At 45.7% G+C, this 16,207-nt stretch overlaps 1 protein-coding gene across 1 annotated transcript in view; it reads right to left on the minus strand.

Annotated features, from left to right (window-relative positions):
* Positions 1-16,207, minus strand: part of FRAS1 (Fraser extracellular matrix complex subunit 1) — a 410,417-nt gene that overhangs the window by 50,239 nt on the left and 343,971 nt on the right. Inside the window, exon 50 of the mRNA XM_075203987.1 lies at positions 11,218-11,445. Within this exon, the coding sequence (XP_075060088.1) occupies positions 11,218-11,445 (228 nt within the window). The remainder of the gene's footprint in view (positions 1-11,217; positions 11,446-16,207) is intronic.

Raw genomic sequence — 16,207 nt, forward strand, 5'->3', positions numbered from 1 at the left:
ATTTTTTTCAGTTTTTCAGGCCAGATTAAGGGAATGGAGGCCCCTGGGCCCCTGGGCTAAGGCACTTACTTCCTTCTCCGGCGCGCTGTACGCTCTTTACTGAGGAGATCTCGTGAGAGTGAGACTCACGAGATCTCTCAGTAAGGAGACTACAGCGTGCCGGAGAAGGAAGTAAGTGCCGGGGGGGGGGGGGGGGGCGCGGGCGGCTCGGATCACGGGGGGGTGGGGCCCTCACGGGGGAATGGAGGCCCCCTTAGCCCAGGGGCCTCCATTCCCTTAATCCGGCCCTGTAGCCCAGTTAGCCCTATGGTTAATCCGGCCATGGGAATGATGGGGTTACAGACTATACAGCAAATAAACTGTACAATACACAAATAATCAATAAGCTGATTGACATCGAAAGATTGCGGCATGGAATCCAACCAGGGGAACAGATGCTAGGAGGGGGATGTCCGGGGAAATGCTAGTATGGGTAAAAGGAGGGGGAGCAACAGGAACACAAACAAGAATGAGAAGAGGGCCTAGGGTACAAAAGGCTAATCTCTCACATGATGGGTGATGATCTGCCATCATAATTTGTAGTCCAGGAGAGCCAAATATTGGACAATTATATGGGATGATAATGTATAATATTTGTGATATGCTCTAGATTGTGTATTTGTCAGCTACTGTTGAAGAGTGCTTCAATAGTAGGGGGTCTTCTTTTTTCCATTTGAGGTCTATAAGGAGGTGAGGAGGTGTCTTATCAACTTTAGTGTCACTCACCGGACCGTGAGTGCCTCTTCCCGGACATTTAGGAACCGTGGCCGTCCACCATCCTGAGGGTCTGCGCATGCGCAGCCCTTTTCTATACTTCAGTGTATACCCCTTTAACTCAATTGGCAGATCAGGCAACACTCCCTATATTAAGCACCTGTGGTCAACACCACGTTGCCTGATCTTGGAGTCTCATTCCTCATGAGTCTCTGAAGGTGTTCCTGTATTACTCGTGTATTCAGCGCTGCTGATTCCTGTGGTTTCCAAACCACTTCTACTACTGTGGTTCCATACCACTTCTACCATCAACTGTATCATCATGACTGTTTGCTGATTCCTATCCGCTGCCTCCGTGCACTACAGTCTTCTAAACCACTTCTACGTTATTTTACATCTATGTGACTGTTTGCTCATTGCTATCCGCTGCCTCCGTGCACTCCAGCTTTTACTTCACTCACCTGCTTCTCATCAAGTCTGTTTGCTGATTCCTATCCGCTGCCTCCGTGCACTACAGTCTCCTGCTGGCAACTCGCCTGTGTTCAACATCGTGACTGCCAGCTGATTACTATCCGCTGCCTCCGTGCACTACAGTCTCCTGCTTGCAACTCGCCTGTGTTCATCATCGCGACTGCCAGCTGAATACTATCCGCTGCCTCCGTGCACTACAGTCTCCTGCTTTCAACTCGCCTGTGTTCAACATCGTGACTGCCAGCTGATTACTATCCGCTGCCTCCGTGCACTACAGTCTCATCTCATCTTTGCTGTGACTTCCTCGAGCCTGCCGCTTTCATTACCATCTGCTACACTTCGTGATCAACAGCTCCTGCCCTGCGCTGCACTCCTGTTTCCCATCGCTGTTGGTTCCTGTGGTTGCTACTGGTTACCTCCGTGTGCCGCTGAGTCCTGCTGCTGTGGTCAGCGCTATCCTCCATCTCCTGCTGATCCACTCTCCACGCCTTCACGTGTTCCTCTGGTCTCTACCCTCCCGTCAGCATTTGATTTGTATCTCATCTACTACCCTCTGCTGGATCATCTCCATTCTCCTGGGTCTCCTATGAGTCCAGTTCCACGTGTTGCTGACTCCTGTGAATTCGTGTCCCTGTTGGTCTACTCACCTGTGCGCTGCACCTGCTAGACCGCTGCCTCACCTATCCAGGGACTTCCTATCCAGGCGGCCTCCCGCCGCTCAGGTACCGCTGCTATCCCATCTGACTGCTACTGCTGAACCACGGTATGCATACTTCTCATTGACTGTGCTGTGTATTGCATATCTTGCTGGACTGTGTTTGGTTCTCTCTGGAGTCTGCTATCCGCTGAGTCTATTGCCATCATTGACTGTGTTATAATTGTGCTGGACTACTTCAAGAGACTTTCTAGATTGCAGACCTGCTCAGTCATTTATATCTATATGTATATCTATATTGTGCATATTACTGTGGATCGTGTATAAGGTGCCTGTGTATATCCTGTGTTGCAGTCTTCCCCTGTGCACCTCCTCACATATATATTCAGTGGTACAACTTGCTGATGTCAGACCACTGATCCCTGTTTCCGGTATCACCTGTTCCATCATCCTCTCACATAGCAGTGGTACAACTTGCTGCCGCAGACCACTGACTACCCGGATACCTCCACTTGGATTCCATTCCTTCACTCAGACAGCGGTACAACTTGCTACCCGCAGATCGCTGACTCTCATCACCTCCTTGTTTCTGTTGGACATTCCTCCTCTCTATAGCAGTGGTACAACTTGCTATCGCAGACCACTGACTATCTTCACGTGTCCTTGTCCATACAGTTCCTTGTGTATTATTACCTCATTATTACCAGTGTTGCTAGTCATAGACTTTCCTGAGCATCTCATCGGCCATCATTTCATGTTCCGTGATCACCTAGCTACCAGAGTACTCGATTACCATCTACATTGCTCTGGTAAGCCTACCATCTGGTGATCCCTGGGTAAAGACTCCTAGTGCCCGTGACAGTAAGATCAGGCCATGACAGACCCAGATGTGGAACCTACCGCCAAAGAGATGCTGCAACATCTGGTTAGCCGTGTGGAGCAACAGGATGCCCGCCAACAGCTGTTACTTCAGTGTTATCAGTCATTAACCTCCCAAGGAACATCTGGACAGACTGTGACAGCTACTACTGAAGCTCCTGTGCTTTCCTCCGTTTCCCCATTGCCATCCCAGGTGTCTACAGCTTCCACGCTTCACCTGCCTACTCCGTCAAAGTACGATGGAGACCCCAAAACTTGTAGGGGTTTCCTTAACCAATGTTCAGTCCATTTTGAGCTCCAACCTCAAAATTTTTCTACCCATCGTTCCAGAGTGGCCTATCTTATCTCTTTGTTTTCAGGACAAGCCCTGGCTTGGGCCTCCCCTCTGTGGGAGAGGAACGATCCAATATTACAAGATAGTGCCAAATTCATTTCTACATTCCGAAGTGTGTTCGATGAACCAGGTCGTGTGACCTCCGCTGCTTCCAGCATCCTCCGTCTGCGACAAGGATCTCATACTGTAGGCCAGTACGTCATTCAATTTAGGATCTTAGCCTCTGAACTTCAGTGGAACACTGAAGCCCTAGTTGCCGCCTTCTGGCAGGGGCTTTCCGATAAAATTAAAGATGCACTGACTACCCAAGAGCTTCCTTCGTCACTTGAAGATTTGATCTCTCTATGCCATCGTGTTGATATGAGATTTCGTGAAAGAGAGGCTGAGAAAACGACTTCTGCTAAAGCACCTCTTCGCTCTAACCCTCAATTTCGTCCAGTGTCACCCGCTGTGATTCCCATGGAGATAGGACGTTCCAAGTTATCTTCTGAGGAGAGGAAACGAAGAGTCAAGAATAGACTCTGTATCTATTGTGCTGATTCCACTCATGTCCTCAGCTCCTGCCCTAAGAGATCGGGAAATGCCAGGCCCTAACTAGTTCTGGAGAGGTGAAGTTAGGGTCCCTGGAGTCCTCTCCATCGTCTATGAAATCTAAAGTCTGCGCTTTTGATGTGACTATTTCCTTTGCTACCAAAACCTTTGAGTCACAGGCATTGATTGATTCCGGAGCAGCAGGAAATTTTATTTCCAAATCGTTAGTAAATCAATGGTCTCTACCAGTGATTACCTTAAAAACTCCCATTACTGTGACGGCTATCGATGGATCACGTCTCATCAACGGTCTCATCACCCAGAGTACGTCTCCAGTAACCCTTCAGATTGGTGCTCTGCATCATGAAGAGATATCGTTTTTAATTCTTCCTGTTACGACAAGTCCGATTGTCCTAGGCCTTCCATGGCTTCAGTGTCACTCTCCCCAGATTGACTGGCGCACCCCTCAAGTCACGTCTTGGGGGTCTGAATGTCACCATCATTGCCTTTCCCAAGTCATTCCTCTCAAGGTACAGCAAGCTTCCATCTCAGCTATTTCACCAGGACTCCCTCCTCAATATGCTTCATTTACCGATGTTTTTGATAAAGCTCAGTCTGAACGTCTTCCTCCTCATCGTTCTTGGGATTGTCCGATTGACCTTCTTCCTGGCAAGACTCCTCCCAGGGGCCGGGTCTATCCACTCTCGTTACCTGAAACTCAAGCTACATCTGAATATATACGGGAGAACCTCCAGCGTGGGTTCATTCGACCTTCCACCTCGCCCGCTGGAGCTGGGTTCTTCTTTGTCAAAAAGAAGGATGGATCATTACGCCCTTGTATAGATTTTCGTGGACTCAATGCCATTACTATCAAGAATCGGTATCCCATTCCGTTGATCACTGAGCTATTTGACCGCATCAAGGGAGCCCGTATTTTTACTAAGTTGGATCTTCGTGGTGCCTACAATTTAATCAGAATTCGTTCCGATGACGAATGGAAGACAGCGTTTAACACCAGAGACGGGCATTACGAATATCTGGTAATGCCTTTCGGGCTATGTAATGCCCCCGCTGTTTTTCAGGGCTTCATCAATGAGATTTTTCGGGACTTATTATATGTATGTGTCGTCGTCTACCTGGACGACATATTGATTTTTTCACAGGACCTGCCCTCTCACCACCAACATGTGGCAGAAGTCCTCTCCAGGCTACGGAAAAATTCATTGTTCTGTAAATTAGAAAAATGTTCATTCGAATTACCCCAGATTCCATTCTTGGGGTATATAGTTTCCGGAGTTGGCCTGAAGATGGATCCTGACAAAGTAAATGCTGTACTACATTGGCCCCAGCCAACTACTCTTCGTGCGATCCAGCGTTTTTTAGGTTTTGCCAATTACTATAGACGCTTCATTCAAGACTTTTCTTCCATTGCATCTCCTATTGTGGCCCTGACTCGAAAAGGGGCTAATCCTAAGCAATGGTCAACTGAGGCTATTCAAGCCTTTCAAACATTAAAAGAGTCCTTCTCTTCGGCTCCAATCCTTCGACAGCCTGATGTGACACTCCCCTTCTTCCTAGAAGTAGATGCCTCTAATGTGGGCTTAGGAGCTATTCTCTCCCAACGCTCGGAACAGCAAAAATTCCACCCTTGTGCCTTCTATTCTCGGGGTCTCCTACCCGCAGAGAAAAATTATACCATCGGGGACAAGGAATTACTGGCTATCAAAGTCGCACTAGAGGAATGGAGATACTTGTTGGAGGGAGCTCGCCATCCGGTGACGATCTTCACGGATCATAAGAACTTGTCATATCTCCAGTCTGCCCAATGCTTGAACCCTCGTCAAGCAAGATGGTCTCTTTTCTTTTCCCGTTTTGAATTAATAATTACCTTCAAACCAGCTGCCAAGAACAAAAAAGCTGATGCCTTATCTAGAGCCTTTGTTACGTCCTCTGATATAGAAGAGGTTTCCAACCATACCATTCTAGACCCCAAATGTATCTCACTGGCTGCTTCATCCACCAGAACGCTACCATTTGGGAAGACCCTTGTGCCTCCTATACTAAGGAGGAAAATCCTTTCGTGGTTCCATGCCTCTCGCTTTTCTGGACACGCCGGTGAACACAAGACTTTTGAGATCCTCTCTCGAAGTTACTGGTGGCCTTCAATGAGGAGAGACGTCAAAGAGTTCATTGCTTCCTGTGAATTATGTTCGCAATTCAAATCCTCTCGCAGAACCCCAGCAGGGTTGCTGCGACCACTACCCATTCCGTCCAAACCATGGACCCATATTAGTATGGATTTCGTTACTGACTTACCACCTAGTAAGAACCATAACACTATTTGGGTGGTAGTGGACAGATTTTCGAAGATGGCTCATTTCATCCCTCTGTCTGGTTTGCCTTCCTCGTCTATCCTGGCTGAACATTTCATTAAAGAGATCTTCCGTATCCATGGATGTCCATCTGAGATTGTGTCTGATAGAGGAGTATAATTCGTGTCCAGATTCTGGCGAGCCCTTTGTAAAACCTTGGGCATACGATTAGCACTCTCATCTTCTTACCATCCGCAATCCAATGGACAAACCGAACGTGTCAATCAAGATCTTGAGACTTTTATAAGGATATTTTCATCAGCCAATCAAGACAACTGGGTAGAGTTACTCCCTTGGGCTGAGTTCGCCCATAACAACATGTACCATGAGTCATCATCCAAAACTCCATTTTTTGTGGTCTACGGTCACCATCCGTCTTTTCCGGAATTTCCTGCCCTCCCGCCCACCCAAGTTCCTGCTGTGGAAACTGTTTGTCAGACTTTTAAAAATATCTGGTCTCAGGTCAGAACCTGTTTAAAGAAGACATCTGTCAAATATAAATCTTTCGCTGATAAGAAGAGGCGGGCTATTCCACCACTAAAAATTGGAGATCGTGTCTGGTTATCCACAAAAAATATTCGTTTGAAGGTTCCATCCATGAAATTCGCCCCTCGTTTTATTGGTCCATATAGGATCATTCAAGTTATCAATCCAGTATGTGTGAAACTCCTTCTTCCTAAGAGTCTTCGGATTTCTAATGCCTTCCATGTATCTTTGCTCAAACCTCTTATTATCAACCGTTTCTCAACTCCTCCCTCAGCTCCGCAGCCAGTTCAAGTTCATCAGGAGGAGGATTTTGAGATTACCGAGGTACTAGATGCAAAAATTTCGCGAGGAGTCCTCCACTTCCTCGTTCATTGGAAGGGCTTTGGTCCTGAGGAGCGCTCTTGGATCAAAGCTGAAGACCTTAATGCTCCTGCCCTTTTGAAGAAGTTTTACTCCAAAAATCCGGACAAGCCCGGTTCCAGGCGTTCTGTGCCCACCTTTAAAAGGGGGGGTACTGTCACTCACCGGACCGTGAGTGCCTCTTCCCGGACATTTAGGAACCGTGGCCGTCCACCATCCTGAGGGTCTGCGCATGCGCAGCCCTTTTCTATACTTCAGTGTATACCCCTTTAACTCAATTGGCAGATCAGGCAACACTCCCTATATTAAGCACCTGTGGTCAACACCACGTTGCCTGATCTTGGAGTCTCATTCCTCATGAGTCTCTGAAGGTGTTCCTGTATTACTCGTGTATTCAGCGCTGCTGATTCCTGTGGTTTCCAAACCACTTCTACTACTGTGGTTCCATACCACTTCTACCATCAACTGTATCATCATGACTGTTTGCTGATTCCTATCCGCTGCCTCCGTGCACTACAGTCTTCTAAACCACTTCTACGTTATTTTACATCTATGTGACTGTTTGCTCATTGCTATCCGCTGCCTCCGTGCACTCCAGCTTTTACTTCACTCACCTGCTTCTCATCAAGTCTGTTTGCTGATTCCTATCCGCTGCCTCCGTGCACTACAGTCTCCTGCTGGCAACTCGCCTGTGTTCAACATCGTGACTGCCAGCTGATTACTATCCGCTGCCTCCGTGCACTACAGTCTCCTGCTTGCAACTCGCCTGTGTTCATCATCGTGACTGCCAGCTGAATACTATCCGCTGCCTCCGTGCACTACAGTCTCCTGCTTTCAACTCGCCTGTGTTCAACATCGTGACTGCCAGCTGATTACTATCCGCTGCCTCCGTGCACTACAGTCTCATCTCATCTTTGCTGTGACTTCCTCGAGCCTGCCGCTTTCATTACCATCTGCTACACTTCGTGATCAACAGCTCCTGCCCTGCGCTGCACTCCTGTTTCCCATCGCTGTTGGTTCCTGTGGTTGCTACTGGTTACCTCCGTGTGCCGCTGAGTCCTGCTGCTGTGGTCAGCGCTATCCTCCATCTCCTGCTGATCCACTCTCCACGCCTTCACGTGTTCCTCTGGTCTCTACCCTCCCGTCAGCATTTGATTTGTATCTCATCTACTACCCTCTGCTGGATCATCTCCATTCTCCTGGGTCTCCTATGAGTCCAGTTCCACGTGTTGCTGACTCCTGTGAATTCGTGTCCCTGTTGGTCTACTCACCTGTGCGCTGCACCTGCTAGACCGCTGCCTCACCTATCCAGGGACTTCCTATCCAGGCGGCCTCCCGCCGCTCAGGTACCGCTGCTATCCCATCTGACTGCTACTGCTGAACCACGGTATGCATACTTCTCATTGACTGTGCTGTGTATTGCATATCTTGCTGGACTGTGTTTGGTTCTCTCTGGAGTCTGCTATCCGCTGAGTCTATTGCCATCATTGACTGTGTTATAATTGTGCTGGACTACTTCAAGAGACTTTCTAGATTGCAGACCTGCTCAGTCATTTATATCTATATGTATATCTATATTGTGCATATTACTGTGGATCGTGTATAAGGTGCCTGTGTATATCCTGTGTTGCAGTCTTCCCCTGTGCACCTCCTCACATATATATTCAGTGGTACAACTTGCTGATGTCAGACCACTGATCCCTGTTTCCGGTATCACCTGTTCCATCATCCTCTCACATAGCAGTGGTACAACTTGCTGCCGCAGACCACTGACTACCCGGATACCTCCACTTGGATTCCATTCCTTCACTCAGACAGCGGTACAACTTGCTACCCGCAGATCGCTGACTCTCATCACCTCCTTGTTTCTGTTGGACATTCCTCCTCTCTATAGCAGTGGTACAACTTGCTATCGCAGACCACTGACTATCTTCACGTGTCCTTGTCCATACAGTTCCTTGTGTATTATTACCTCATTATTACCAGTGTTGCTAGTCATAGACTTTCCTGAGCATCTCATCGGCCATCATTTCATGTTCCGTGATCACCTAGCTACCAGAGTACTCGATTACCATCTACATTGCTCTGGTAAGCCTACCATCTGGTGATCCCTGGGTAAAGACTCCTAGTGCCCGTGACATTTAGTATATGTTTAGGTACATCAGGGATTAGGTATGGAAGTAAGTAATAAGAGAGGTTGTGGGAAAGGCGGACTTGCGTGATAGCTACAAACAGGTCACAGTCTTCCTTCCAGAAATATTTAAGTTTTGAGCAACTCATATATAGGAAAGGGTGCCTTCTGTTTTGACAGAAATGCCAAAAGGAGTGGGAAACTTAAGGACCAGTTCTCTGGACTCAAGGATTCACTCATGTCTTTCTCCCAGCATAACACATACAGTTTATTGGACAGCTGTACGTTCTTAGTAAAATGGTAATAGAACAGCCTGGAGGTGTATCTACCCAGGCAAAGGGTTTCCAGCAGAGAAGGGGGCTGAGGAGTCCGCTGTGTAACTTTACTGCTGTAGAAGTGACAGAGTTGCAAGTATTGGTAAAATACAGTTATGGTAACATAAAGCGATCTCAGAGCTCAGTGGACTCAGGAGAAAAATTCATAAAATTATTTAATGTTATGTTTAGTCCAATGGGCAAAAGCATTGGGATGTAGACCTAGAGAAAATTTCCGGATTGTCTCAGAGAAGAGCCATCCTGTGGGAATTATCTATGAGGTTAAAAGTGCAGTTACAACAGTACCAAATTGAAATTGAGAAACACAGCGTGGGAGGGAGGTGTGAGGGCTGGGGTGGTCCTTGGGATTCAACCAAAAGAGGGAGTAAGGAGAGAGCATATGTAGTAATTGGCCTTCTATGTCTAAACATAACCTGGTTTTAGCGTTTGCATGTGTTAGTCCAATTTGCGTGAGATGGGAAGCAAGATAGTTAACGGGAGTACGGAAGGCCCAAACCACCTTCCCTCGGGTGTCTATAAAAAAACTTTAATACAAATTCTAGGTCTTTTGGAGGCCCAGAAAAAATGTGTGACACTACTTTGAAGGCACTTGAGGAAATTGGAGGGGATCTTGACTGGGAGGGTTTGGAAAAGGTAGAGGAGTCTATCCAAGAGATGCATTGGGAGATGCCATAGGAGCAAAGATCTTTATTAAGGGTTTCTATTAGCGGCAGAAAGTTGGTGGAGAATAACTGATCGTTTGGCTTGCGTAAGTATATGCCTAAATATTTCAATTTGTGTGGATACCACCTAAATTTGTGGAGAGCTTGAAGTAGTTATTACTCATGTTGGGGGACATTAAGAACAAGGGCTTCAGTCCTGTCCGTGTTGATTTTAAAATTCAAATTCTGTCCATATTTCGCAGTTTCATCTAAGACGATGTGCAAGTAGACGTGGGTGTTCATCAGAGTAAGGACTGTGTCATTTGCACAACGAGTAAACTTATCATTCTGCGACCCGACTTTGATCCCTATGATATTGGGGTTGTCCGAAGAGTAGCTGCCATAGACTCCATGGTCAGGGCATAGTGAAGGGGAGACAGTGGGCAATCCTGTCTGGTTCCATTTCTGATTTGGATGGGGGGCGAAGAGCAGCTGTTTTGAGGCTGTTGGGATGTATTATAGTGCAGAGATGAAGGTACCGAAAAGGCCCATTTCCACTAACATGCCACACATAAAAGGCCAAGCAACGCAATGAAAGACTTTTCAACATTAACGGCCAATACCAAAGCGGGGGTTAGCAGCGTGGATCAAATCTATGTCCTTTCTGGTATTGTCCACTGCTTGGGAATGAAACCTACCTGGCCAGGGTGTACCAGCCATGAAATGGCCATAGATAGTTTGCTTGCTAGTAATTTTGAGGAAAGGTCTGTTAAGTGACATGCCCTTTCTATTCCTCAGTGCTGTACTTATTCCCATACCAGTAGATATGTTAAAGTAGACAAAACAAAGAACTAAATTTTGCTAATCCTATATTGTAAAGCAAATGCATTTTGAAAGTAAATAGAGATTGTTACGTTACATTATTATAACTTTCCAACCTTTTAAACTGTAGCATAATAGATGCAAAATTGGCATTGCCGTCTAACACATCTATGCAAAATGTGTGTGGTGTTTTTCCACAAAACCCCTTAATATGACCTAGTCCTCCCAATGTAGTAAAGAGTTACTGATCCAAACTACCTCTGACTGTACGTTGGGGGTCTGATAGCACCACAGCCCACATTGCTGGAGGGCTCAAAACATCCAGTTTTCTTCAACAGAATATAGAGCGCCATTGAAGAGGACTGTATATGTCTCGCATACAGGTACACAACTGGGCATTCATATTCAAATATGATTAATAAACAAATACTGATGACCAAGTGATACCTCTTTGCCCCCTTCTTCCACAATGAAGAATGGGTTGGTTCCATCTGATACAGTGAAGGAGAATCGGTCCTTCAGTGTATTACTTCCATCATGATTGTAGCTGATTCGATTCTGGTATATGTCATCCATTGTGAAGGTGGAGGTCTGGCGGTAGCTCTGGCCATTGCTGCTTCTTTCAATAACTCCGTAACGAGGGGGCTGGATAATGGTGAAGGTGACGGATTCTGCCTGTTTTAGAAGAGAGGGACCAATATTACAAGATTGCAACAGGTAATAATGTTATGGCAATTAGCATTGAAACACTGTTACCCTAAGGTTTAAACAAAGTAAAGGCAGTATTTTCAGAGTAAATGAAATCCACTATTACACACCAGGGGGTATATTTACTAAACTGTGCATTTTAAAAGGAGATGTTGCCTATAGCAATCAATCAGATTTTAACTGTCATTTTGTAGAATGCACTAAATAAATGATAACTAGAATCTGATTGGTTGCTATAGGCAACATCTCCACATTTTCAAACCCCTAGCCCTAGGTGTGGAACTGACTGGAAGGAGGGGTGATTGACAATTGGGCTTTATATGGCACTGGCATTATATTACTATTTCTTACATTCCAAATTTTGTCAGAGTAGTAACATTAACAATAAAAAGGTTGTGTTATTATAGTTGTAAGAATGATATATATTCACTTCTCACATTTTTTATGCGGTTTTGTTTGGGCTGTTTATATTACAGTATGTGAACAGCATTAGTCAGATTGTAGCCAGCATGGAAGCAAACCATGTAGCTGAGACATGCAGGGCCTTGTATTTTCATAACCGCTCTAGAACCACAGGCTGATATCCTTTCATTTAAAACATCAATAGTACCACCCACCTAGCTTCACTACCCCTTACTCCCAACACATAAATGAATGTTGGCCTCCATGTGTCCCCTTAAATTTCTGTTTATTGTTCAATTTATAACCATTTTTTTATATGGGTAGGACTACAGTCTTTCACACCTTTCCCAGTTTGATGTAGGGATGTGCACCGGCGACTTTTGAGGTCTCGTGTTTTGTGTTTTGGATCCGGATTTTCATTATTTTTGGGGTTCGGATTTGTCTCGCAAAACACTTGACGAAAGGTCTTGGTTCGGATTTAAGGTTTTGGATTCGGATTTTTTTTGGAAAAAACATAAAAAGTTTAAAAATCAAGTTTTTGGGCTTATTTTCACTCCTATGCTATTAGTAACCTCAATAACATTCAATAACAAGCATTTCCACTAATTTACAGTGTATTCTGAACACCTCACAATATAGTTATTAGTCCAAAACGTTGCAACGAGGTATCTTTCTGGACTGCGTAGAGGAGTGGGTCACCACAATATATATAATAAGAAAACCATCAACTTGTATGATTCGCACCAATAAATGTACCTGGACTGCGTAGAGGAGTGGGTCACCACAGTATATATTAAAAACCCTGAACTTATATGATTCGCACCAATAAATGTACCTGGACTGCGTAGAGGAGTGGGTCACCACAATATATATTAAAAACCCTGAACTTGTATGATTCGCACCAATAAATGTACCTGGACTGCGTAGAGGAGTGGGTCACCACAATATATATTAAAAACCCTGAACTTTTATGATTCGCACCAATAAATGTACCTGGACTGCGTAGAGGAGTGGGTCACCACAATATATATTAAAAACCCTGAACTTGTATGATTCGCACCAATAAATGTACCTGGACTGCGTAGAGGAGTGGGTCACCACAATATATATTAAAAACCCTGAACTTTTATGATTCGCACCAATAAATGTATCTGGACTGCGTAGAGGAGTGGGTCACCACAATATATATAATAAGAAAACCATCAACTTGTATGATTCGCACCAATAAATGTACCTGGACTGCGTAGAGGAGTGGGTCACCACAATATATATTAAAAACCCTGAACTTTTATGATTCGCACCAATAAATGTATCTGGACTGCGTAGAGGAGTGGGCACTGGGCACCACAATAAAATATATAAAAAACCTTCAACAGGTCTGCATTACACTGCACATACGGCTGCTCCTCCATCCTCTCCATCATATACATGTTGGAGTTTTAGCGTGTGACAACCTCTTGTTTTTGATAATGTCAGTGCATTTTGAATATTTTTTAATTTGCCCCACACCACTGAATGTACTTTATCTATAATACGCATCTATCTATCTTGACTGCGTAGTGTGGTGGCCCCGATACACAATTTGGTACCGAGGCCACAATATAATTAAAAAACCCTCCACGGGTCAAAATTCCACCAAAAAAGGGTATGGACTGCGTAGTGTGGTGGCCCCGGTACACAATTTGGTACCGAGGCCACAATATAATTAAAAAATTGGGCATCAACTGTCACCGTTGTTTAATATCTGATACACCTAAATATGGACTGCACAGTGGAGTGGCCCTGGTAGTAAATTTGGTGCCGGGGCCACAATACCTCCTCCAACTTCCAAGTGTAGTGTTTATAAAGACAGACAGCGTCGAAGTGTTATTAGTTGACTTTCTTTACCCTAAAATTGTCCCTGTTGCAAATATTCGTGCAATGGACAGTTACTTTTTTATTGAAAGACTCAAGCTTTCAAGTGTAGTGTTTATAAAATATAAACAACAATACAGTAGTTTTAGAGCACGTCAATACCTCTTGTTTTAACTTATGACAGGGCATTTTACTTTTGGTTTAATTTCTTGAATTTGTTTAAATTTGGTTTTACTTTTTGAACATGGCAAACGACTGTTGATTGGTCATATAATGCAAAAAAAAAAAGTTCCAAGATGGAATTGTCCTTGGGCCCTCACACCCACCCTTATGTTGTTGAAATAGGACATGCACACTTTAACAAACCAATCATTTCAGCGACAGGGCCTACCAAACAACTTTGGCTGAAATGATTGGTTTGTTTGGGCCCCCACACCAAAAAAGCTATTCATCTCTCCCTGTACAGACTAAACAGGCTCTACTGAGGCAAGATGTCGTCCTCATCCTCCACCTCTGATTCCTCACCCCCTACAGTGTGTACTTCCTCCTCATCACACATTATCAATTCGTCCCCGCTGGACTCCACAACCACAGGTCCCTCTGTAGTATCTGGAGGGCAGTGCTGTACTTCATTGAGGAATTGATTATTCATTTTTATAAACATCATTTTTTCAACGTTATGAGGAAGCAACCTCCTTCGCCGCTCACTGACCAGGTTCCCCGCTGCACTAAAAACTCTTTCCGAGTACACACTGGAGGGGGGACAACTCAGGTAAAATAGAGCCAGTTTGTACAGGGGCTTCCAAACTGCCTTTTTTTCCTGCCAGTAACAATATGGACTGTCTGACATGTCTACTTGGATGGTGTCAGCAAAGTAATCATCCAATATTTTTTATATTGTGACAGCATCCAATGCAGCGAGAGTAGACATGTCTGCAATGGTTGGCAGGTCCTTCAGTCCGGACCAGATGTTATCAGCATCCCCGCCAGCGCCTCTTTTGGGAAAACTGAGCTTTTTCCTCGCAGCCATAGATGTGGAAGAAAATGAGGGTGGAGCTGTTGGCATGTCACGGTCCTCTTCAGAGGACAATCTCCTGACCAGCAGGTCTTTGCACCGCTGTAGACTTGTGTCCGCCGGAAACAGAGACACAACATACGCTTTAAACCGAGGATCGAGCACGGTGGCCAGAATGTATTCCTCTGACTTTAAAAGAGTGACCACCCTCGGATCCTGGCAAAGCGTACGAAGGGCTACATCCACAAGAGCTACATGCTTGGTGTAATCGCAATGGCTTACCAGCTCCTCCCTCACTTTCTCCAGCTGCTTCTGCAACAGCCTGATCAGGGGAATGACCTGACTCAAGCTGGCAGTGTCGGAACTGACTTCTCGTGTGGCAAGTTCAAATGGCTGCAGAACCTTGCACAACACGGAAATCAGTCTCCACTGCGCTTGACTGAGGCGCATTCCCACTCCTTTGCCTATGTCGTAGGTGGCTGTGTAGGCCTGAATGGCCTTTTGCTGCTCCTCCATCCTCTGCAGCATATAGAGGGTGGAGTTCCAGCGCATCACAACCTCTTGTTTGAGGTGATGGCAGGGCAGGTTCATGCTTTTTTGATGTGCCTCTAGTCTGCGGTAGGCACTGGCTGAATGCCGAAAGTGTCCAGCAATTTTGCGCGCCACCGCAAGCATCTCCTGCACACCCCTGTCACTCTTGAGGTAATGCTGCACCACCAAATTAATGGTGTGGGCAAAACATGGGACGTGCTGGAAATTGCCCATATTTAATGCCCGCACAATGTTACTGGCATTGTCTGACACCACAAATCCCCATGAGAGTCTAAGTGGGGTAAGCCACTGGGAGATAATTTCCCTCATTTCCTCTAATATGTTGTCAGCGTTGTGCCTCTTATTAAAGCCTGTAATACACAATGTTGCCTGCCTTTGCACGAGCAGCCATTTTGTAGTTGCTGCTACTGATGCAGCTGTTGCTGTTGCTGCGGAAGGGGATGCATCTACCCAGTGGGCTGTCACAGTCATATAGTCCTTCGTTTGCCCAGAACCACTTGTCCACATGTCCGTGGTTAAGTGGACAGTGGGTACAACCGCATTTTTTAGAGCACTGAGGACACTTGATCGTACTTCTCTGTACATTTTTGGTATCGCCTGCCTAGTGAAGTGGAATCTCGACGGGATTTGGTACCGGGGACACAATACCTCCATCAACCCTCTAAATCCCACTCCACTGATGGCGGACACCGGGCGCACGTTTAACACCAACATTGCAGTTACAGCCGCAGTTATACGCTTTGCAATAGGGTGACTACTATCGTATTTTGTGGTCATGGCAAACGACTGTTGGACGGTCAATTGTTTTGTGAAAGACTTAGCGGTCTTACGACTTCCCCTCTGGGAAGATGACCGACTAACAGCAGCAACAGCAGCAGTGGCAGTAGTAGGCGTACCGCTGCAGGA

Source organism: Mixophyes fleayi, chromosome 1 (genome assembly GCF_038048845.1).
Source record: "Mixophyes fleayi isolate aMixFle1 chromosome 1, aMixFle1.hap1, whole genome shotgun sequence".
Classification (NCBI taxonomy): domain Eukaryota; kingdom Metazoa; phylum Chordata; class Amphibia; order Anura; family Limnodynastidae; genus Mixophyes; species Mixophyes fleayi.